This window comes from Mustela putorius, unplaced genomic scaffold (assembly GCF_011764305.1).
Source record: "Mustela putorius furo isolate JIRA1106 unplaced genomic scaffold, ASM1176430v1.1 tig00000874_pilon_pilon_pilon, whole genome shotgun sequence".
NCBI classification, from domain to species: Eukaryota; Metazoa; Chordata; class Mammalia; order Carnivora; family Mustelidae; genus Mustela; species Mustela putorius.
Window position 1 is genome coordinate 3,606,177 of NW_025421505.1, and position 24,580 is coordinate 3,630,756.

Genomic DNA, 24,580 nt, shown 5'->3' on the forward strand with positions numbered 1-24,580 from the left:
TTACCTATATATGCTACCTATTTTATCATTTCTATTGTTTCCTATTATACATAATTATATTATTATACATAATTATATGTATATATGTTATCTATATATGAGAGAGAGGGAGAGAAATGGTATTGCTGCTATAGAGGAAAATTTGTTGACTTTTAAAATTTAAATTGCATTCAGTGCATAATGAAGTCCTTTTTTTTTTTTTTTTACTATGTGAGTTTTTAATTGTCTTGTAATCAGCAGATAATTTTTCATCTTCAAGCCCATATAGGTCTTATTTCTTTTTTGTGTGTTGCACTGTAATTCACTGAGATGGAATATGGCTGGGGGAACAGGGTAGCTGGGAGTGAGGTTGGGGGAACAAAATAATAAAGCTGAAGACTAGATTTCTGGTCTGGTCCTACCACCATCTGTATTTTCACATCTGTTAAATGAAGGTGTCAGTCCAGCTTATTTCAAAACCCTTTGTGTTTCTTATTGCCTATGTAATTTTCTAGAATTCTCCACCTTGGGTTTCTCAGGGTTAGCAGTACCTTTCCCCCCCCACTTCAGATGGTGTCCATGGCTCGTCAACACATTTTTGTGTGAATAATGAGAAGAATGAAAAGAGCAGCGCATGGCACTGGAGTGTGAACACAAGATGTTGTCAGAAATCCAGTGGAAAAATCCTGTTAAGTCAGAAAGGATAAATCTGGGGAAATGCCATTCCTGGACACTGGAGGTAATGAAAGGGAAGCCCTCAGGGTTATGTAATCCATTTTTCAATTAATATGCTCCCCCAGCCCCTTAATGGTGTATAAACTAATAGCAGCTGAAAAGGAATCAAGTCAGGAACACAGAGGAAAGTAGAGTGGAACAAACAATGTGGTAGAGCAGAAATAACATTTATAGGACATTCGCACAACAGACAAGGGAAGCCTGTGACCTGAAATCAAAGGGGACTGCGTTTCTAAAATAATGGACATTTTACCTGGATAGCTAGTGTAGAGATAGCTGTGTGGCAAGACACAATGAGCTGTGCTTGCTTTGGAGTCTTTGCTGCTGACACGGTAGAAGGATGTGCGTAATAATATCTGCATGTGCTCTGAAAACAATCAATGGATTAAGATTTGATAGGAAATGCACAGGGTGCAAAATTCAAAGAGGACGAGAGGCTGTTACTTAGGGGTGCTCATCCCCTCCCAGTATTGGATCATAATATGATTTTACTGGCGATAATTTATTGTGTATCAACAGAGGCTTCTTTAGATTAGAGATATGTACCAAAACAAAGAGTAAATCTGACTTTTAATACGTCTACATATTTAATATTTATATATTATATTTATTTATGTTTTATATATAAATATATATTTCTATATTTAAATATTTTATATATACATAAAATATTTATGTATTATATATTATACATATAATATATATATTTATATATGCATGCCAGTATGTATGTATCATGTATAGATGGGGATGGAGTGCTACTTTCAAATACATTGCCCTCCAATTTCAAGAGATTAAAGATTTGATTTGAATTGTTTTTTTTTTTTTAAGGCGTCAGTAGGGTGGCGGGAGAGGGAAAATCCTAAGAAAGTTCCATGCCAGCCTGGAGCCCAACGGGGGGGCTTGGTCTCACAACCCTGAGATCATGATCTGAGCCAAAATCAAGAGTCAGATGCTTAACCTACTGAGCCACCAGGCGCCCCCTAAAGAGATAAGCAATTTTCAAAAGAACACCTATTGTCTATTCTACTTTGATAAGCGAGTGAGCACTGTAATTCCAAGATTAGGAATCTAGGTGATAAAGTCCTTCTCAATCTGCAGTCTCTAGGTTATCCAATTAAATTAGCTTTGATCTTTAGACAGAGTATTCCTAGAGGCCAGAATCCTGCTGAAAACGATGCCAAGTGCGATGCCGCGGACGGTCCCTTGGGTATCTTCCCTTGTCATCTTGGGATCTTTGTAGAGTCTCACAAAATAGCTGCTTTCACATTCTTGTTTGCAGGAAGGACTTACATACAGAGGGATTATAGAAATATAAATGATTATGGTAACACTCCGACCGAAACACTGAACAATGTGTTTAGGCACAAGGTTTAAAGAAAAGGAAACAACAATTTCTAACCCCCCAACTGAGCCCAGCTCTGGCAGTCACATCAGGATGGAGAGAAGACACGCAGGTTACAGGGAAAATTTTCTTTCTTCCGTGCCCTTGCAGAGGCATACATTCACTTAGGAATACATCTCTAGGCTAAATCTATTGAAATATCACCAGAAAAGGGGCTGTCAAGAGGGATTCTAATTAATTTGTCTGTTATGAAAGTTTTATTTTAGAGCCGATCTTACTAGAAAGATGTTCTGAGCCATTACAGATGAAATACCCATTTCAAAACAACACAAATTTCTGGGTCTAGCTCAGCAGGATTGAGCATAATTTTCAGCCATGAAATAGCAAACACTTCCTCTCAACATGTGAGTGTAAAGCTTTTGACTAAAAATCTTGCCAAAGGTTTTGACAAGAGTTCAGTTTGGTAGAGAAGAATATAAGAGAAAATAGGAAAAGGCTGGCTCTGCCTAGGCGAGGGTACCTTTTGTTCCCCTGGGACCCTACCCTCACTCATCAAACTGTTTGCTGTTCACCTCATTATAAACATCTCTCTGCCACAGCAGGTGTTGGGTCGGGAGGGGACACGGCGTCCAAGAAACCTGCAATCAGGTTAGCAAACTTCCAGGAGACCCATTCCCTTTCAATTGACTTGGAGTGCCCAGCAGTGTCTACTAGCTCCTGAGCTGTCTCCCCGTGAGACAGCTGTCATTTGAGTCACAGCGGAAACACATCCCCAAACCAATTTCCCTGGTTTAGGAGCTGCACTTCTAATGACATAAAGGAAAGCTGTTCAAGCCTTTTCAACCATTAAAGAAAAGACAATGTTTGGGGCACCTGCGTGGCTCTGTCGGTTAAGCATCTGTCTTTGGGTCTGGTCAAGATCTTGGGGTCCTGGGATCAAGTCCTATATGGGGCTCCCTGCTCAGCGGAGAGTCTGCTTCTCTGTCTGCCTCTGCCTGCTGCTTCCCCTGCTCATGCCCGCTTGCTGTCTCTCTCTCTCTCTTTTACTTTCTCTCAAATAAATAAAATCTTTAAAAAACAACAACAACAGCAGCAACAAAACAACAGTTTCCTCAGAGTTCCTTCAATATTCCACTCCCTATAGAACAGGTTTTAGAAGCTTCTTGCATGAATCAGTCTCTTTGGGTGAAGTTCAGCTTTTCTTCCTTTTTTTAAATTTTTAAAATTTTTTTTTAAAGATTTTATTTAGTTATTTGACAGAGAAAGATCACAAGTAGGCAGAGAGGCAGGCAGAGGGAGAGGAGGAAGAAGGCTCCCTGCTGAGCAGAGAGCCCGATGCGGGACTCGATCCCAGGACCCTGAGATCATGACCTGAGCCAAAGGCAGAGGCTTTGACCCATTGAGCCACCCAGGTACCCTAAGTTCAGCTTTTCAAAGATGTCCTTCTGATTTCTAGCTCCTCGAAATGGCGGCTAAATCTGTTTCAGAACTCAGACTGCCTTCAAAGTGGGAGAAGAAGAGTCAGCAGGCTCAGACTCACAAGGCTTCCTTCTATATCCTCACAGGTCTCTGCTGTGAAGTGGCTACTCTAGATTTCTTCACAGACTAATGGCTGCTGGCCCCCTGGGGCGATTGATTGGTCGTCGCTGCTTGAGTCCCTGGTCTGAGCCAATTGGTCTGAGGGAGCATCTCTGCCTTATTCTTAGGCTTCCACCAGCCCCCTCAATACCACCACATTTTGTCACCAGGGCACACAGGACATTTCCTGTTCCCTCTGAGATGCCCATGATATGAGAACCTTCCAGATTTTGACCCATAGAGGAAAAGTGACAGAGGTACATACAAATCTCACTTCCTGTTCTCTTCTCTCACTCGACTTCTTCCCACAGTTCTCCGGGTCGGAAGGGGCACACTTTCTTCCTTCTCGGTGGCCCACCCTGAGTCCTGTCATCGCTGGGCGTACGGTAAGACTCTAGTCCCTTAGGCTGGTCTGTGTTCAAAGAAGCTAAAGGAATGTGAAGAAATCCCTTCCTCTATTGAAATCTCTTGTGTTTCAAGATTTCTGCCCTGCTAACGAGAATCCTTTCCCTCAGGGAAGCCCCTCCTTCCCTTTCCTGGAGCTATGATTCAGGAAGGATAGGGAGGGAAGGAGGATGCTTACAGAGAAAATAAAATATATCAGTTTATTATGTGCAAAGTAGTTTCATTGCTACACAAGGCAGAGTGAATAGTAATTACGGGACGGCAAATGTGCAAGTCTCTTCATCTTCCTAGGCTTTGCGTAGCCACCACTGCAGGCTTCGGGCCCTTGTGGATCAGCTCTGGGGACCACTACACAAGCTCTATCAGTATTATTGTTAATGTACTAAATACCAAGGAAAAACAACCCAATATTGAACCAGTGTCTAGGACAACACTTTATTGTTCTTGATAGTTCTTGATAGTTTATGCCGTACGCTCATTAAGATCTCATTTTTCTACTGAGGAATTCTGATTCCTCTGAGAAAAACACAACCCTGACAAATGGTAAGATAGGTGATCTATTTAGTCATCTCTTGATAAACTAAAATAAGTGATTTATGTAGTCATCTCATGATAAACTAGACTAGACCCTAAGTTAGAAGTACTGATTAATCACTTCGCCAGTGGATGTCCCCACGACTATTTCAGATTTCTCTTTCCCTTCAAGTCTGGACTTCTGGAAGAGTGTTAGATAAACAGTCCCTCATGCCTCCTTTCCTGTTTATCCTACTGTTATCTGGTCCTCACTCTCACGTTCCCACCAACCCATCACTAATACCAAAGGCACCCAGGTGTCCTGGTTAAAGTCAAAAGACACCTTTCTGTACCACTCAGTGGCTGTAGACACTGTGCATCATTTTTCCCTCTTGGCTTCTCTGACAATCTTGATCTCCCTCCTATCTCACAGGTTGTACCTCTTCAGTCTCTTTCAGGCTGTATTGCCTCTACCGAACTCTTAAAATGAGGAGTTATCTGGATCTCAGTCTTGGGATCCCTTTTCTTTTCCCTCTCTTGCCAAGGATTGTAGCCATTCTATGCTCAAATGTGTTCTAGAGTCATGATTCTCAGATTTGTGGATGTAAGTTATACCCAGGGAAAGGGTGAAAACTTCCAATCACTTAATCTTTGCTGCTTGAATTTCTTCTATAATCATCCTCATAAGAGCCTCATAGGGTGTTATGGTGATAAAACAAATCCTAAATGAACAGGGTTTTCATGAAAAAAGCAAGATGCATTGTGGTGTCCATTCGATGGGTCTACCTGGCTCAGGAACCTGAGCCCTATTTGCTCTGTCACCTTAGACGGGTACTTTCACTTCCTGGGCTTCAGATTTTAGACACTTAACCGTAGTGTTGATCAACTACAGTTGATGTGAATTTTGCCGAATGGCATTTCATTTTTAAAACATGAGCACCTCCTTACTTATCTGGAAGTGGTATAAAAAGGCAACAGTGGAGGGGCGCGTGGGTGGCTCAGTCAGCTAAGTGTCTGACTTCGGTTCAGGTCATGATCTTGGGGTCCTGGGATGGAGCCCTGTGTCAGGCTCCCCGCTGAGCACGGAGTCTGCTTGTCCCTCTTCCTCTACCCCTCCCCCAGCTCATGCTCACTCTTCTCTCTCTATCTTTCTCAATCTCGCTCTTGTCCTCAAAGAAAGAAATATAATCTTAAAAAAAGAAGAAAAAAAAAAAGAGCAACAGTGGGGAGAAATGTTTCCTACAGAAAATAAAGCTTAACCCGAAAACTGCTATTTATCCCAAAGGTTTCCTATTCTATTTCACTTATTGTCACTTAAAACTTTTAGGAGGAACAAAATTGTCCCCTTTCAAATGAATGAGGTAAGTTGAGTATAAGCTTAGTAATAGCTGCAGGGTAGTATTAGCGGTGGGAGGGATATTACACTACAGCTGAGGCAATTTTGAGATAGAAGACACGGCTGGATGAGTTAGAAAGACGTTGTCAATGCTACATTTATGTTTCAGAGGACTTTTCTGTTGTCCCCAAAATATTTTATATGCAGAGACTGAGAGTTCGTGAGTCAGGAAGGCAGCACTGCCCCTTTCTTGTGAAGGAAACAAAGAAATACAGGCTTTAAAAAGGTAATAAATCGATTCACAGACCTGTACCCCTGGGGATAAAAATATATGTTTATAAAAAATAAAAAATTTAAAAAAAAGGTAATAAATCACATTTCCACAGAAAGTTTTGTTCTGTTTGTAACAGATGGGTAACAGTGTTCACGGCTGTCGTAAGTGGCTACGGGAACCCTGCATACATCTGTGAGCTGAGTTTTGGGTATCTGTTATCTTTGTTTTTAATATAATTTAATGGTAAGTGTATACAATTTACATTTTTATAATGGCTCCTTTTAACCGCTGGCTCACAGAATCCCAGAAAAACTTAAAAATTAACATCTTGTGAGCTAGTCTGACCAACTCCAACTTACCATTGGCTAGTCTTCAGAGAATAAAGGAAAAAAATATTAATATTTGCTTGAGCAATATTTAATTATGTTTGAGTTCTGAGATGTGCACACTTAATTTAGATGTTTTTTCTAGAACTCTATGTATCTATCAATGGGTCAATCAAAAGCAGTGATTAGAGTCATCATATGCTAGATCAATAGATGACAGTTTTTCTATAAATTTGTGTGAGCTGAGTGTGAGGTAGGTCTCATCTCCTTAGGGGACAGGGATGGGGAAAGGACCCAGAGAAAAAACTATTTGCTTATTGAATGAATGACATGTTTTGTGGACCTAATGGTCCACAAAACTCTTATGTTGAAACCCCAACATATGTGACTTATTTGGAGATGGGGTCCTTACGGATGTGATTAAATTAAATGAAGTCATAATGATGGAGTCCTAATCTGATAGGACTGGCATTCTTATAAGAGGGAGAGACACCAGAGCTCGCTCTGTGCACAAGGGCAGGTCAACGGCCACAGGAGGTTACAGTAAGAAGGCACTGTCAGCAAGCCGAGGAGAGACATCTCCCAGAAACCAGCCCTGCTGGCACCTTGACCTTATGCTTGGACCTTACGCTGCACAAGTGTGAGAAGAGAAGTTTCTGGTGTTTAGGCCACCCTAACTGAGATATTTTGAGATGGCTGCCCAAACTGACTAAATACAGCATGCAAATAATGCAATTCCATAACAGTTAACACGATACTCAGACCTCAGGTTCTGTCACAAGGTCACAAGGAATTTCTTCCTGTCTGCTCCTCTGCTTGATAAACTTCTACTTAATCCTACTGGTCAAGGGTTACCGCCTCTGGGAAGCCTTCCTTGTTTTCCTCCAGTTGTGTCAGGCCTTTTTCTCCCATAAACAGCTCTATTATAGTGACAATCGTAGCGTTGTTTCGTTCTAACACAAATCCTTTGAATCTTTTACTTTTTTAAAGTGTTTTTTTATTTATTTGAGAAAGAGAGACTGAGAGAGAGAGACAGAGAGAGAGTATGTGTGTATGGGAAGGGGGAGAGGGAGAGAGAGAATCCTTGAGCAGACTCCCCGCTGAGTGCAGAGCCGGCTGTGAGACTCCATCCCAGGACCCAGAGAACATGACCTGGGTCAAAATGAAGAGTTGGCTGCTTAGCTGACTGAGCCACCCAGGCACCCATTGCTCCCTACCCCCCTGCCACACCCTGGCATCCTTTAAAGAAAGGTTGATTACATATTAGAAATTAAGATGCAGCATACCTTCTGTGCTGCCTGTATATTAGCCACTGGCCACATGTAGCTATTTGTCCTTACATTTAAATGCGATTTAAGTATAATTAAAATTCAATACCTCAGTTGCTTTAGTGCACTTCAGATACTTGCTAACCACCTGCGGCTGGTGGCTGTTGCATTGAGCTCTCAGACACGGAACATTTCCAACCCTGCAGAAAGTTCTCTAGGACAGAGCTGCACTGGGCTGCAAGCAATCTGAGGTGGGGGGCAAGCTTTGCATCTTTTTTGCATTGCTTTCTTGTCCCAGCATCTAGCCTGGTGCCTGATATACAGCAGGCATCCAGTAAGTATTAGCTGAATTATTCAAAGAAGAAAAACGAACACTATTTACGTAGTTGTATCTCCTTAAAGCATTTCATGGTTCCTCAAGATCACAGAAATAAATATGCCTATATACATGCATTTTGATGACTGGCAAGTAAAATGCTAAAAATAAGCAATTTTCATTTTGCCTGGGATGAGAACACGAAGATGCTTTAAGATGTAATTTTAGAATTCATCTCAGGTGCTAATATAGCAATCTATAGTTGTTAATTCGGAAGCACAATATCGATTCTAATTTATTTTTTTCTAGGTCATCTCAGCTTCATTGCTCTATAAGTGACTCTATGGACTCATTAAATCTTTCAGCATGATATTTATGCAACCCTATTTAATGAGTCCTCCAACACCTTGAATTCTCTGGATCTCATACCTATTATTTCAGTGGCAAATTTCTGAGTTTAATTAATTGTACACTTTCTGGACACAAAGGAGGTCAGGAAAAGGTTGCTTGTAGACAGCCCTTTTGTTGCCATATTTAAAGATCTCTGACAATAACCCTTGGGAATCTAGGCATTTAGATGTTCCTACACTAGGAAAATTTTCTTTGTTTCTTACTTAAATGTTTCATGAGTTACCTCAAAGCAGTGCCCTTCACTCAAACTCTGGAGCAAAAGGAGAAACCCTATCTTGTGACATGACAGAGGATTAAAACCCATCTAAAAAAAAAAAAAAGATGTTTTTCTTCCAAGATGTTCCTTTAGATTTCCTAGTCACTTCAAGGATAAACACCAGGGCTGAGTACATATTATTTGAATGAATAAATGAAAGCCATACAAACAACTGCTTAACCTTGGTACAAAGTCCAATGTGTACCCTAACTTCTATCTCACATCATTCAGGACACAAATTTCCAAGAGGGAGAAGGAGGTGGTAGTTAGTAAGGGCATTCTAGGGGGAACCGTGCAGAGAGTAGAGAGAGGCAAGAAGATCTTCAGGGAAGTAAAGCAAGTTAGTTTTGAACTCAGCACTCATACACACAAGCTGGATGGAGCAGAGAAGAAAGGAGGGAGGTGGAGAGTCAGGGTTGGGAGGGGGTGAGAGCGTCCATCCTCAATCCTCATGCTTTACAGAGGAGAGCGGTAAGCGGTGAGCCCCAAGAGCCATGGACAGAGAAGGGTGTCTCAAAATCCTTTAACCCACATGTGCAGGTCACACCGAGTCTCAGTCTCCCCTCTGCGTGGCATTACTTGCCCACTGGATGTGATGAGCACAGAAAACAGTGGTCTGCCTCTCACCCATGGCCTAGGAGCTGCAGCCAACAGTGAAACCCCAGAGCTGAGCCTTGGGTTGGCAGGGGTGTTCTAACATCTAGTCCTGCGAGAACTTCTTCTCTAAGACATTGGTTTAGAAACAAGGGATACGGAGAAACTTGAACATGCTGCCTATGAGATTTAAGTCCTCTTGCTGTTGTGATCATTTTGGGGGCTCAATCCCCAGCCAGATTGGGTTGTGATCTTATGAAGGCTGGAGTATACCACCAGGAAAGAAACAGTGTTTGGTGTATGTGAATGTGTCTCTCCCTTCTAGCCACTCGGGGGGATCTCCTTCCTTCGACAGCAAGCCTGCTAGGTAATCTCCCTATATTACAGATGTTTATACTGAGGCAAAGATGGTATACCTTTATTGCTTGCCTGTCCATGAAATATGAGCAAGAGATATCATACCCTTGACATCTAGATCATAAAATCATAGCTTCAGATATTTACTGAGAAAGCTGAAGGGCACAATACATGACATGCAGTCTTCAAGGTCAGATACTCTTTGAATGACCTTGGGAAAGTTCATTAATTTTTCTGAACCTTAATTTCCTCTACTGTGCAATGTCCAGACGACTAGGATAACACATGTGATATGCTTTGAAGGTGCTTGGCAGCATACTAGGTGCTCAATAAATGCTAGTTGTTTCTGTTATTATGTAAACGTCAGGGGAGAAAAACCTTTTTAATGCTCTTTGATGGCCTTGAATTGCTCTTTATTATTTAAAAGCAGGTAGGACCTGTGTTTTTTGCTCTTTCGTGCTCTCTATTGAAATCGATATTGGCACAGCCCAGAATAAAGAAGGCACTTAATAAATTCTTCGCATAAATTGAAAATTTTCCAATGCTATATCACCAGCATTTTTATAGACATTGGTGTGTATATATATGTATACACACACACACACACACACACACACATCTTTATGCAAAGGTCCATATATACACAAAATGAGCAAACATCCTTTTTTATTTGCAATCTTGTTGTCTAGTGATTTGTATTTACCAAAAAATAGAAGTTACTGTGGTTAAAAGGATGACTAACCTTTACAGCTCCATTCATTAATCTCTAGTAGATATCGAGAAATATAATTTTCATCGTGAAGGTTTGTGTTCACAAATTTAAAAATGTGAAATTTCACCTATTTACATGAGGAGTACTCTGGGTATCAATCTTAGAGGGGAAAAAAACACTCATTTCTAGAAAATGTGGGATGGCTTTATCTACTATTAGTTTTGATTCATTCATTTTGTGTTCAGCGGTAGTCTATCAATGGGAAAGTATGAGGTAAGCGAGAAACATTTGGGGGAAATAGTAAACATGACCCAAAAATGTACCTTTCATATACTGGTGGAGAAGGACTTTTTGTTCTTTTCCAGATACAAAACAGTGCAATTTTTTTGTTCTGTATTAACAATGAAACCTATTTTCCCCCAGAACATGTGAAATTGGTTTATTTTTATATTTATATTGTCTTTTATATGTGAAAAGCTGAAGGGACCAAACTAATGATGTGATTAAAGGTTTTCTTAATGCCCAGGTATTGTGGGAATACCTGTCTCTTTTGAAAGCAAATATTTTTGTAACTCAGGAAGCTCAGTTGACCTTCTAAAGGAAAAACAAGTCGAGGACCAGCCATTAGAAGCCTGATGAAGCCCAGCAACTAAAATGTGGTCCTTAGGCCTCCCTTGCATTTGTTTTGAAAAACAAAACCCAAGTCGTGGGTTCTGAGGTCCATTGCCATTTACCTCCTTGGAGAGAATTCAATATTCTACCTGTGGTATTAAATGTTTCACAATAACTTTCGAAAACACCAGAACAGTGACAGCAAACATCAAAAACAAACAAGCAAAAAATCCAATGATGCTGATACCCGATGACTTAAAAAAATATCCTGAACATTGATAGTCAAGGTCTCCCTCCCTGATGCCTTCCGGGAGAAATCAATATTGTCCACCCTCTCCCAACCCCCACCTTTCCACATGGGTTTTATCACGAGGTCACCACAGGAACAAGAGCATCACAGCTGGTGGGGGGGGGACAAGGGGGGACAAGGATAGGATTCATAGCCAGGCTGGGGCTTTGCTCTCAAATGTCATTCTCCACCTTTCTCTAGTGTCACAGTCTGTAGTAAAAAAATAAAAAGGTCTCGAAGGGTCAGGCTCCTGATGAGGCCCAAAACTCAAAATACAATAAACCAGCAGGAAAGCAGCTTAAAGCTTTTCCTTACAGATGCTAAAGCCAGGAGGGGTAAGAATGTACTAGATCCCTGCTTCTCAAATGGGATCCATGGAAATGTGGCAGCAAGGGCATCCCCTGGAATCAGGTGAGAAATTCAGATCTTAGGTCCCACCCAGACCCCCAGAATCAGAATCTGCATTTTCATAGGATCTCCAGATAATTCATACACTCAAGGAAGTTGGGAAGTGTTGAGCTAACTACCACTGCATGTGCTGATGGATGTAGAGAACAAGAAAGAAATTATAGCTTTTTTTTTTCCCCAGTAAATTTGTTTTCACTAATTCTTTGACGTTAATTCTTTGACGTGTTTCTAAATGTACTGCTTCACAGATCGAGTGTTGAAGATGAAAACATCATAAGCCTCGTTGTAGGTCTTTGCTTTCAATACATCAGAATAGATGTATTCTGCTTTCTCTACCATCACAGTAACACCTCTTTCTTCCCTGAAATGCACATGCACTGGAATGGCTTTGGCCAGTTTTCCTATTAGCAAAAGGAATACAATATGTTTGATAATGCATTTCCTCTGGCAAGTTGAAATCCTTTCTAAACATCTGACCTTCATTTTGCTCCAACCAGCAGCCCCTGGTCCAGGCATCCCTATTAGTGAGGTCTTTTGAAGGGGTTTTGATTTTAGAGAATCAGGAAATCCCAAGCTATCCCCTGAATTCAAAATATCATGTGGGAATACAATGGGTTTTGCTGGATTTTTAAAAGGATAGGTGTAGTCAATCGAATGGAGTGGTTCAGGAATACTCCTTGAGAGTTAATTTAATCCCACTGGTGTTTAAGATAGTAAGACTGTGGGCAACCAAGGCTGCAAGAAGTAGGAACTTAAAAATGTCTCAAAAGCAGAAATAACAGCATGAGTGTAAGAGAGAAAGATCGAGTTCTAAAAGGAAGCCAGTTTTGCAACTAGAGAAATAAAATGAAGAGAGGAAGAAGACAATAGTGGAGAATGGAATTGATGTCAAGAAGAGAGAGAACAATGATGAAAAAATAAACACCAGGGGAATACAGGTAAAAATGAATCAGGTGCATCATGGGTATAGCTAGGCAGGAAAAGGATGGGAATGTAGAGAAAGGCCGGTGGGGGGTAGGGGTCCAGGGCAGTGGGAAAAACAAAGGAGCGAGTCCATGATGCCTGTAAACCTGATGGCCACATGCCGCCCCTCTCTCAAAAGCGACCCCTCCCATCCAGTCCTACCTGGCCGGAAGGACGGTGGTCACCACTTGAGAGCTTGAGGGTTGGGGGGAGTAAAGTTGGGGGAAACAGAGGGATCCTCATGGCAAGTTTCCGACAAGAATGAGGAGGAATCGTCCCCCTGTGTGGGAAAAAAAGGGAGGCTGTCATTTTTGTGGCATTGAAATTGATTTCTAACCATTGGCTGTTTCAAACTCTTGGTCTGGGAGCTCTCTTGGAATACCTTCTAGAACGGAGATTTAAAAATCTCCATCTCCTTTATCTATTCCAATGCTTCTGCATTGGGATTGGCAATGGAATTGTCCTTGGTTCTTGCCTGCCCTCTGTAGAAATTAGATGTTAAATATGGTTGCAATTAGTAGTTTAGAAAAATTCTTTACAAAATCACACTACTGCTAAGAAACTTGAAAAGAGATTGTATTGAATCCCTGACAGCAACTGAACAATGTAGCCCAATGAGTCTGGGCTGAATGGCTATACTTTTCTGTCTCAAAGAGAGATATTTTTTAAATATATGATGTTAGTTTTGTTAGTCCTCTACATAACTCGTTTGTTAAAAAATATGCATTGAGCACCAACTATGTGCCAGGCATTGTTCTTCGGTGCCTAGAACTCAAGAGCATCAGTGAGCAAAACAGTCCAAGCCCCTGTGCTCCAATGTAAAAGCAGCTTGTGTTCCACTGGGGAAGGATCAACACTAAACAACACACCTAAGAAAGAAGTAAATGACCTAATGAGAGAAGGTGGTAAATGCTCTGAAACACAGAAAGTAGAGCAGAATAAATGGAAGAGGAGATACCAGGAATGGGGAAGTGGTGGGAAGAGTGCACATTTAAGTAAAGCGGTCATACAAGGCCTCTTTGAAAAGAAAGCTTTGAGCAAAGACTTGAGCCATAGGAGGGAGGTGTCCAAGCAGACTCTTGAGAGATAAACATTCTGGGCAGAGATCCATATAACAGTCTAGGGTGACATTGGCTTGGCTGGTTGGGTCCCAGCAAGGAAGCCAGGATGGCTGGAGCATAGAGTAGGTCAATGAGGAAATGAAGAGGAGATACAGCAAAGTGCAGTCAGATCATGTCGGACCTTGCAGACTTTTATTTCTCAGAGAGATGGAAGCCATGAAAAAGTCTTAAACTGGGGAGTGAGCTGACTTATGTTCTAAAAGATGACTCTGTCTGCCCTGTTGGGAGTTGTGAGTGGGCACATGTGGAAGTGGGAAGACCATTTAGCAGGTTATTGAGAAATCCAGTTGAGAAAGGATGGTGGCTTTGACTGGGGTAATGGTGCTGCAATTGGTTCCTTAACAATTATAAAGATGTCCTAACCCTTTCATCGCATTTTGCAAGTCCTGCAGTATTTGTGATCTCACCTAGAAGGAAGTCCTGATAATCAATTAAAGAATTGCAACAGCTCATTATGTATTTCCTAAAATCTAAGAACTACTTAGAAAAAAAAAAAAGTGAGATTCAAAGGAAAAACAACAACAACAACAACAACAACAACAAAACCCTTTCCAGCCAAAGCTAGAAGACAACATATTTCCTATTTTCTCCACGTCACCAAAACCATATACATGCTGCTGACTACTATCTGAGACAGGATTTCTCCTATGCTAGTTTAATTCTGGAGGGCAAAATCCATTTTGATGCCGAAATAGTTAAACATAGTAAGCTTCTCCCCAATTGTATAAAGTTGTTTGTGTGTGAATGACTGTGTACATGTGTGTCTGTGATGGTCACAGAGAGTTTGTAGTGGAGAATGTATGCAAACTGTCAGAAACATCATGAACTGTTTATTCTCCCCTCACAAACATTAGCAGAAATTAATTCCAACCCTATTAATAAAACTTTTTGAAACATAAAACTCTTTGGAATATGGAAATACTACTTGAACCTAGGTTTCAGCTACAAACTCAAAGACCTCCTCACCAAATTCAAAGATTATCCTCAGCAAATGATTATAATAAATGTAGAAGACTCCGGGACTCCAAGGGGTAGGTTTACTACATTAATTCGACCTTAGGCAGAATACATGGGAAACAGAGAATGTGACTCTTGCTTTTAGAAACTGCTTTTCCCATTATGAACTGAAATTTCCTTTAGCATTTTTCGGCTCACTGGTCATGCATTTTTCCTCCTGCAATAGCTTTTTCTCTGGTCTCCACATGCTACTTCATCAAATGTTTCAAATCACCAGGACATCTCCTTTTTAGACATTCTCCAGGTACATATTTCTTGTGGTTTGAATTTGCCATCCTTCCCCTAAAAATGTTGAGGGCCATGGTAAAATCAGGTAGTGGTACCTGAGGTAATTAAATTTTTCCATTCCTTGCCTTAAATAGTATTTAAGGGGTGCAAGTTTGACTCTTTTTATTATTGTGGTTATACCAAAGCATGGCTTTAAAAACAAACTAGAGATACATTTGGGTCAAATCATCTAATTACTATTGGCAAAATTCATGCTCAATGATAGGCACACAGAGTAGAAGTGAACCCAAAAGGTTTTGTGGGCCATCCAGGGTTGTGTGAACTCTTTTGTTAAAGTCAATCTTATTCGTGATGTTGATCTCAGTTCTTGCTGGGAAGACTTTGAACCCCATCAACACATACACTCTCTGCTCTAGTAAGTGATGAGTATTCTCTTTGGATACCCTCCCTCCAAACTATAAGCCCATCACGGCATTCCCACATTTCCTCATCTTTAGGAAAGTAAGGACAAAGAAAGGGGAAAGAATTCGTTAATGGGGTAGAGAAAAGGAGGAGGAATCAACGAAACCACGTGAATCTCCATTTCAATTTTGTTTAAGTCTCAAACCCAGTTGCCTTACAGGGGCTAATGAATAACAGGAATCCATGAGGCAGCCTGGAGAATGCCATGCAGGCCTGAGGGGAGCCCCTTCTCTGCCCTAGAGATTTGTTTGCAGGTTGGCTCTCTGTAATTATATAATCTAATTTTTTTAAAGTTTTATTTTTAAGTAATCTCTATACCCAATGTAGGGCTTGAACTCACAGCCCTGAGATCGAGTCACATGTTCCACTGACCGAGTCAGCCAGATACCCTTATATAATCTAATATTAAAGAGAAATTATTTATTTTTATTCCTAAAGATTTTATGTATTTATTTGAGAGAGAGAAAGAGATAGCGAGAGAGAGGAGGAACTGGGAGGAGAAGGTTCAGAAATAGGCTCCCCACTGAAGATGGAGCCCAACGTGGAGCTTGAACCCAGGACCCTGGGATTAAGACTTGAGCTAAAGGTAGGACCTTAAATTACTGAGCCACCCAGGTGCCTCAAAACTATTAAGAAGATTTCCAAGTATTAAATAATAGCATGAGGATTTTGTAATATGCTGACTTGCCTAGGCTGAACTACATTTCCCAGAGTTCCCTTTCGAGGTAAGGTGAGCTACAGGGGAGACTATCCTGAGAGGTGGAGGGCTGAGGAGGCCATCTATAACACGTACATGTTTTTGCAGATATGTTGAATGGGATCTGGGATTACTTTCCCTTCTCTTTGGGCCTTTCTTTAGTTGCTCTGACTCCTGGTCCAGGTATGTGTGTGTGTGTGTTTGGCTCCATGGTAAAGACTCAATCTTTTGCAGGTTCTGCTTCTCTAGGTGAACTCCAATTAATACAGGTATTAATGAATTTAAACATATTAGAAAGACCATGTAGGGATTTTCTATTCCTGATTAGGTTACTTGGACCATTCTTCTCACTGAAAACAACTAAAAAAGCTAGAATTGAAGATTGAAAATATTTTCTTCAAAGAACCTAAGAACCACAAAAATTTAAAGAGTGATCAGGCCCACACTGCAGAACCTCAAACATAGACAGAGAAGCCACTTATGCTCTGATGGGCTTTTGCTAATGCTGGAAATTGAAACCATCTTTTGAAAGCCTGATATGGTGGGGCCACAACTCAAAGCCTGTGCCCTGTACAGAATGAGGAATCTTAGGGGAAATTTTCCCTACAGTAAGTGAAACATACAGATTATAGATTTGAAAATAAACCAAATAGCACTTATGGGATCAAATAGAACACAAAAGCTAGGATTAAAAACCCAGTAGAAAAGTAGAAGAGCAGTGTAAACAAATTTTGGGTGAATTAGAAAAAGGGTCAGAGAAATATTGTCCACTGGGTAGCACAGAGAATTGAAAAGATGGAAAATACTGAAAATAGTTACAAGACTAAGTTGATGGAGTAAAGGTCCATTTTTTTTATATGTAAATAATGTGATGGAAGCCATTTTTGCTGACATGATGGTTGAGTTTCTATAGAAGTGAGGAAAATTATCCATCCAGCCACCTCAAATACATATTTAGAGACATTTTAGAAAAACTGCAAAGAACAAACACACACAAAAAAATCCTAAATGCAAGAAAAGGAGGAAAAATACAAGCTATTATTAAAGAATTACACTAAGACTAACAGCTTCTCCATAATAAGAGAAAGCAGAGGACAGGGGAATTTTATCTTCAGTGTGCCAAAAGAAAAAAACTGTCAGCCTAAAATTTTATACCCAGTCAAAGTATTCTTCCAGAATGAAGGTAAAATAAAGACATATTTATTCTCAGACAAAAATGAAAACAAAACCAAAACCCCCAAAGAGTTTGTCATTGGTAGACTATAAAAAGGAACTTCTAAATGATGCAGAAAATAATGGTCCCAAATGGACAGTATGAGACACAAGATAGAATGCTGAACAAAAAAATCTTGTGAACATGTAGATAAGTCTAAATCAACACTGACAGTATAACATAGCATAAGAATGTCTTATTTGTTTAGAGATGTGTACAGAATCATTAATAAATTTCAAAAATAAATCAGGAGGAGACAGAGTCAAACTGTTCTAATGTTCTAGCACTACCCAGAAGAGTCAATGTATCCTAGCTTTACATCCAGGAAAATAATGAATAACCACATTTTTTAAAAGGCAGTTATTCACACTGATACCAATGGGGGGAAAAAAAAGTTTCTTCCACAGGAAAAAAACACACACAAAAAACAAACCATTGGTTGGGCCTACCAAGTCTTGACAATGAGCAAAACATAGTTAACAGGCAGCCAATTTGCACTCTGTGGTCTGGCTTTGTTGAGGAGGTCCAATGGATGATGGCAAGGAGGATCCACATTAACCCCGTCAAGTTGCAAAGGATCAGGGAACACACAAATGAATTATGTAAGGAAGAAGCTTTTACTTTAAATGCCCTAGTCTCTTTCTCCCTGAACACTGGGAAGGCAGGACTGAAATCACTTCATTGAGAGTTCTGTCTCAGGGCTCAGTGGTAGATCTGACAAGACAAACTTCACTCAGAGGGATGAGTCACTCATCCTGCTCATTCAAAGGTGTCAGGGAAATGAGGAAAATCAGTCTGTATTCCCCTGGTAGAGGAAAAAAATAAGAGCCAGTAGGCCACATGATGAAATGTTCTTTCGCTATAAATTAAAATGCCCTAAAGCTTCCTGAAATTCTCTCTTATTGATGAGCTCAATTTAAAAAAGAAAACCTGTGTTCTAAGAAGTATCAAAGACAAATTAAGTGTCAGAGAAAGAGTAAATTCCAGATTTATTGACTGTTTTATGAGGTTATGGAGATGGTTCATTAAAAAGTCCTCTCAAAAGATGATTCTTCTTGTAATGAGAACGAGTGACTGCAAAGTGATCAATATACATTGGAATATTTGCAGCAGATTTGGAGCAACTCTGATTAATGTTGCTTCAACATGCTAAATAAATCTTTTCAAAGTGTTCAGGAGAAAGGCAGAGTGTCCTTTTTATAATCAATCAGTTCAGAGTTGGATGTGACCATAGAAGGTATGGTTTCTCTCTACTGGCAGCTGGGTTGTCAGTTGCTTCTGTCACCCTTTGTACACATACATACTTTTCCTAATGGTCTTGGCAAACCCAGAGATGGAAATCCCAAGGAATCCAATTATGTCACCTATATAATTAGTAGGGTTTATTGCATCCATCTTAAGGACTCTGCAGCTATAGATTTCATAAAAAGACACACCTTGAACAAAGCTGAAAATAGCATACCCTCAGGGACTGAATTAAATATTTCACTGCTAGGATACACGCAACTGAACATTTCTTCAGATTGTAGAACTTAACTGAAAAGGAACTGGGTATTCTCTTTCAAGGATGTCTACTGCTCTTTGTAACTTAAGAAATTTCAGAAGGACTTATGTACAGGAACGCATAGTGTAATTCTACATCATATTGAGTTGCCTCTTTCAGAAATCACCTACTTCCATTTTTCCCAATGCCCTCAAGAATTACATGCAAAAGGAATAGACTCATTGATCTCTTTTTTAGTGGGGGGAAAAATAATCTATATATGAAAAAGGCCTAGTGCATGCCACAAAGTTGGACATTCCAAAATAAATTTTCACACTGTGTCTGGCCAAATTTGGTTCTCTACCAAATATGTGACAGTAGAATGGAAGTCCTTGGTCCCAGTGTGGAAATGAAATGGTCTTGACTGATGCCCATTGTCTTCCAACTGTTCTATTGGAGGATGGTAACAATTTTAGGAACTTGAGTTGATACTTACAGATCATAAGCCCATGATGGAGTAAAAGGTTAGAAGGTTACACTTTGGATTAATCTTCATATGTAGTTATCTCTACATCCAGCCAGAACTCCTTGTCTTTGAAGAGCTGTTGTCTTTCAGCAATTGGATTTTCAAATTTCTTTTGTTAAAAAAACACTTGTTCAATTTTCAAGGAGTTGTTTGGTTATCAAAGGCTTGGAAAACTCTGCAGCTTGTAATTGTGGTTCAGAACAGCTCAAAATAGTAATACTAGGAAAATAGAGGCGTGTAAAAATAGCTTCCTCCCTGTTTTGGAGGAGGTTAGGAACATTAAACACGTTATTACATTAGTTAGAATAAGTGGACAAAGAGAAACTAAGTGATTATATATGACGTGTTGGTGAAAGAAATTAACAAATGGGAAGACATATGATGCCATGTAGTGTATCTACTTGCTGTAGGCAAAAGATTGGCCATTACTGTTTTCAAGGTATAAAACTGCTCATTGCAGCTCACAATACTTGAAGAAAGAACTCTACTCCCCTCAGTAATCTCTGGCAAAGTTTGTCATGCTTTCCTCTTTATAGAAAGATTGTAATTGTCTTTAATATTACCTACTATAGAGTCAACTCAATTTCTTTGTCCAACATTCAGTGATGGAACAGCTCATAAATTTCTAGATGTCATGAAACCATTCCATTTTCTCATATTTCTGACTGAATGCAACCGACTCAGTTAACCTTTTATAAATACTGCTGGTTGGTCTCATTCCCTTGAGTTACTGTTCTTTCTTTATTGTTTCTGCTTTTGTTAATTTCCCTCATATCTTTGTCTAGCCTTAAAAGGCCATTCTGATACTGGATGTGAAGAGGGATTATTTCAAAGCCAGTGCTATCCTATTTCTGGTCCACATCCAACAGTTACAGGAGTGTGGATGAATGCTATGCCGGTCTGGACTTTCACTTGCCTATATTTGCTTCCCTGTGCTTTGTGCTTTCTCCACATAACCTACATTTTATCTTATTCATTTCACTGTTTATTATTGTTCCTTCTTATCACAGACATTTCCTTTGATTAGCCAGGGTGTCCTACAATATTAACTGTCATGATTTCTTATGTTACTGTTAAAGTCATAGTTCTAAAGCACAATGTTTCTTTTTTTTTAATATTTTATTTATTTATTTGACAGACAGAAGTCACAAGCAGGCAGAGAGGCTGGCAGAGAGAGAGGGGGAAGCAGGCTCCCTGCTGAGCAAAGAGCCCAATGTGGGGCTCGATCCCAAGACCCTGGGATCATGACCTGAGCCAAAGGCAGAGGCTTTAACCGACTGAGCCACCAAGGTGCCCCTAAAGCACAACATTTCTTAAGCCTTGAAGAGTATCTCTTAATAAATGCTTTCATTTGACATGAAACCAAAAATCTCCAAGGGCAACCTTCAAATCCAGACACAAAATTGTAGTAAGGGCAATGTGGATGAAAAGCAGAGAGATATCACTGTTGTTCTTATTTAGTAAAAAATGAAGGAAACAGAAATCAATGCTGATGAGGTTGTGGAAAAAAGGAACCCCCAAGCACGGTTGGTAGGAATGCAGATTGGTACAGCCCCTGAGGAAAACAGTATGGCGTCTCCAGTATATCCACTACTGAGTATTTACCCAAAGAAAACAAAAGCACTAATTTGAAAAAGTACCTGCACTCCTATGTTTACTGTAGCATTATTTAAAATAGCCAAGATATGGAAGAAACCTGAGTGTCCATCCATAGATGAATGGGTTAAAAAATTTAAGTATATTTATATAATGGAATATTACTCAGCCATAAATAAGAATGAGATCTGGCCATTTGCAATACCATGGATGGAGCTAGAGGGTATTATGCTGAGTGAAATAAGGCAGACAGAGAAAGACAAATACCATACGATTTCACTCATATGTAGAATTTAAGAAACAAAACAAATTAAAAAAAAAAAAAGAAGAGACAAAAAAATACAGACTTTAAATACAGATTACAAACTGGTGGTAGCCAGAGGGGAGGTGGGTGGAGGGATGGAAGAAATAGGTGAAGGGGATTAAGAGTACATTTATTATGATGAACATTAAGTAATGTATAAGTTGTTGAATCATTATATTGTACACCTAAAACTAATATAAACACTGTATATTAACTATACATCAATAAAAATGAAAAAATAAAAATAGAATCAATAAACTTAATACCTCAAAAAGGCCTCTTCTCCATATACTATGACTTTGGGGGTTAGAGATTCAACATGAGAATTCTGGGAGGACACAATTCAGTCCATAGCACCACTGATTCTGATTATTAGCTATATTGGGGCAGACTAAACTGATCATGTTCAGACAGGCCCAGAATTTTACAAATAAAACAAAACACAAATGAAGGCAAAAGAACTACTATAAATTTATAGAAACACTTCAGACCTCTTGCTAAGGACCAAAAAAAAGAAGAAATGGGAAATTCGTATAAATATGGTAGTGGCACACACTGTTAATTATCTACCTAATTGCTATTTCTATTTCTTTGATAACAAAACATCAGTTTTGTTCAGGTGCCTGTTGACTATGATACTGAGGAGAAGCTGGACTTCTCTTCACCCTTTTGAGTGAGCCTTAATTGCACTAAACCAATGACATGCAAATGACACCCACCTGCCTGTGATTGGTTTAGGAATGGGTATATGGCACAAACTTAGCCAATGGGGAAAAGGGTATCAGGAAGATTTAGGAAAGTTTTCCTTAATTCTGTAAGATGAAGACATTGCCTTTGAATGGTTTTATGTAATGTTGTGATGCATGGAGCTATGGCAGCCATCTTGTGACTATAGGTTTATAGCGCAGGCATGAAAGGCAACAAAGTGAGATGGCATGGTAGAGATTCTGAAAATACCTGGACTCTTGATGAGGTTGGTGAGCTGTTAGATTAACCAATCCTCAAACTGTGACATGTCTGAACTTTCAATAATATGACTTACTAAGCTTATTATTATATAAGCCAGTTTTAATTGGGTTTTCTGTAAAACTGCTACAGAATGCACCTTGACTGATAAGCTGCCCAACACTTATTCTTCTAAAGTGTAGTCATACTAAGTGCAGAAGTTTACAGGTGCTTTAACACCTACCAAAGCTGATTTAATCATGATAACCTAGTGCAGTAACAGAATCTATTTGTAGGGGTTTTTTTTTTTTATAGTGAGTTATATAATCAAAACACATATGTGATTGCATTGTATCTGTGAGACAAGTAGCTGACGATTTTAGACCACAAACAAAAACAAAGTAAAATAAAACTCTGTGGGAACAACAATATCTCAGAAGACATATATTTCTTTCAAATACAAAAACTGGTTAATGAGATAGCAGTCATAACCAGGGTATATTATGTCAGTGTACAAAGTAATGACATGTGACTTTAGACAGCATGGATTAAAAATGTATATATGTGAATATATCACCTGGGACTGATTATTAAGGTGTTAATGTGTTTCTTAAATTCCAGCTAGACCTGAATCTTTTGCTCCAAACATTTTGAAAGATCAATCCTAAATGGAAAATATAGCAATTTCTGAAATTATCCTAAAACTTATTACTAATGCATAATCAACTCAAAATGATGGCTAAGAATATTCAAATTGCATGTTTACATAAAGACATAAAAATTAGCAGCATGTTTAAGTAATTATCAATTCTCAGATTTTCATTACTGCTTCATCTATATTTCCAGGCCTAAAAACTTCAGGAGTTAAAAATATTAAATAAATCTCCTGTCTAATAAATACAAAAGGAGAAGAGCAGAAATAACTGTAAAGATATATTTAGAATGAGCCACAAAAAATTCTGTAAGCAGTAAATTGATGAATGGACTATACAATGAAATGAAAACAGCATTTAAACTTTGCAGGTTCATAGAGTACTTGTATGGAACAGCAATACCTTTTAGAGTAGATATTTTTAACCGTGCATAGAAAAATAAAACTGAAAAGCACATTTTTTCACAGACAAATATTCAGTGATGAATCAAAATGTGTGTAATGATCTAAAATCAAGATGCTGTTTGCCAACCTACAAGTATTTGATTTATAGATGATCAGTTTGTGTAAATTTAATATTAATGAAAAACAGTTGATTTTGACCGAACAATAAGGATAAGGTAATTTTAAAGAGGAGCCACAATATACTACTATATAGGGGTAGGGGGAAGATTTGTTCTTTTTTTTTTCTTTTTCTGGTTTATGAGAGCATTTTGTTGGCTAAAAACCAGGGTGATTTTGGTACAGAGCGTCCTCTGCTGGACAGAGTCCGCCATTACAATATTTTATCAGAACCGAAGAGGCCTGGTTAATTCCACTAATTCTCTCTATTCTGGCAGGGAGAGAGGGAAAGTACTTTAAAGACATCTGAACCACACTGCAGACCAACTGCAACCAAGATGTCAGGATCTAGGTTTGAGCATTTGCACTGTGTAAAGCTCACCAGTAGATGATAAATGTGTACTGAATATCGCTGGAAAGATTTTCACCATGGTTGAGGAAGATACAGGAGTTTATGCTGTAGGAACAGCTCTGAAAGACCGTGTGCAAGGTACATAACCTACAGAGATCTTATTTTAATTGAACAGAAAGAAAATGAAGTTATTGCGTGTTATTACTTGGTTCAGTTTACCTTGGGCTTTTCGTCCAGGATCTGTTGACGTATCTCCTTGTGTTTCTCTACAAGTTTTTCTTGCCGTTTACTTTGGGCCTCTTCTAACTACAAGAAAGTTACAAAGAAAGTCATTTTGATCTAAATGTGTAAAGGAATGTTTTCAGAAAAAAACTGAAAGCTTTTCAGATCTATGGCATACATTGAATTATTTCATATCCTGAGCAAGAACTGTCCTTACAAGTGCAGGAGACTGTTGGTAAATGTTGGTCCTGGGTGATGGGGACACAGCGTCCAGGTGGGGCTGATCTATAAATTATGTAGTTTTAGTAAAAATTCACATTTTTGTTAATGTTTGAAAATTTCTGTAATATCAACTTAAAAAACAGAGAAGTGCCTTTGGAGGTGGCCATCTTTCCTCGCAGTGATGACAACTACCCATTCTTTTGGGGGCTCTCCTACTGACCTTATACTTCTGGGCTCCTGTCTTTGGAAAGGATTCTTGACATCTATTTTTCAATGACCCTTTTTATCTATAGGTTTGCAAT

At 39.3% G+C, this 24,580-nt stretch overlaps 1 protein-coding gene across 2 annotated transcripts in view; it reads right to left on the reverse strand.

The window, feature by feature from the left end:
- The window catches only part of PLCB1 (phospholipase C beta 1), a 676,011-nt gene that overhangs the window by 61,085 nt on the left and 590,346 nt on the right, over positions 1 to 24,580 (reverse strand). The window contains exons 31-32 of one of the 2 annotated variants that reach the window (XM_045086011.1): positions 24,054 to 24,140; positions 12,840 to 12,957 (exon numbers count right to left, since the gene is read on the reverse strand). In XM_045086011.1, the coding sequence (XP_044941946.1) occupies positions 12,859 to 12,957; positions 24,054 to 24,140 (186 nt within the window). In that variant the 3' untranslated portion in view covers positions 12,840 to 12,858. The remainder of the gene's footprint in view (positions 1 to 12,839; positions 12,958 to 24,053; positions 24,141 to 24,580) is intronic. The other variant, XM_045086010.1, reaches the window with a different exon arrangement.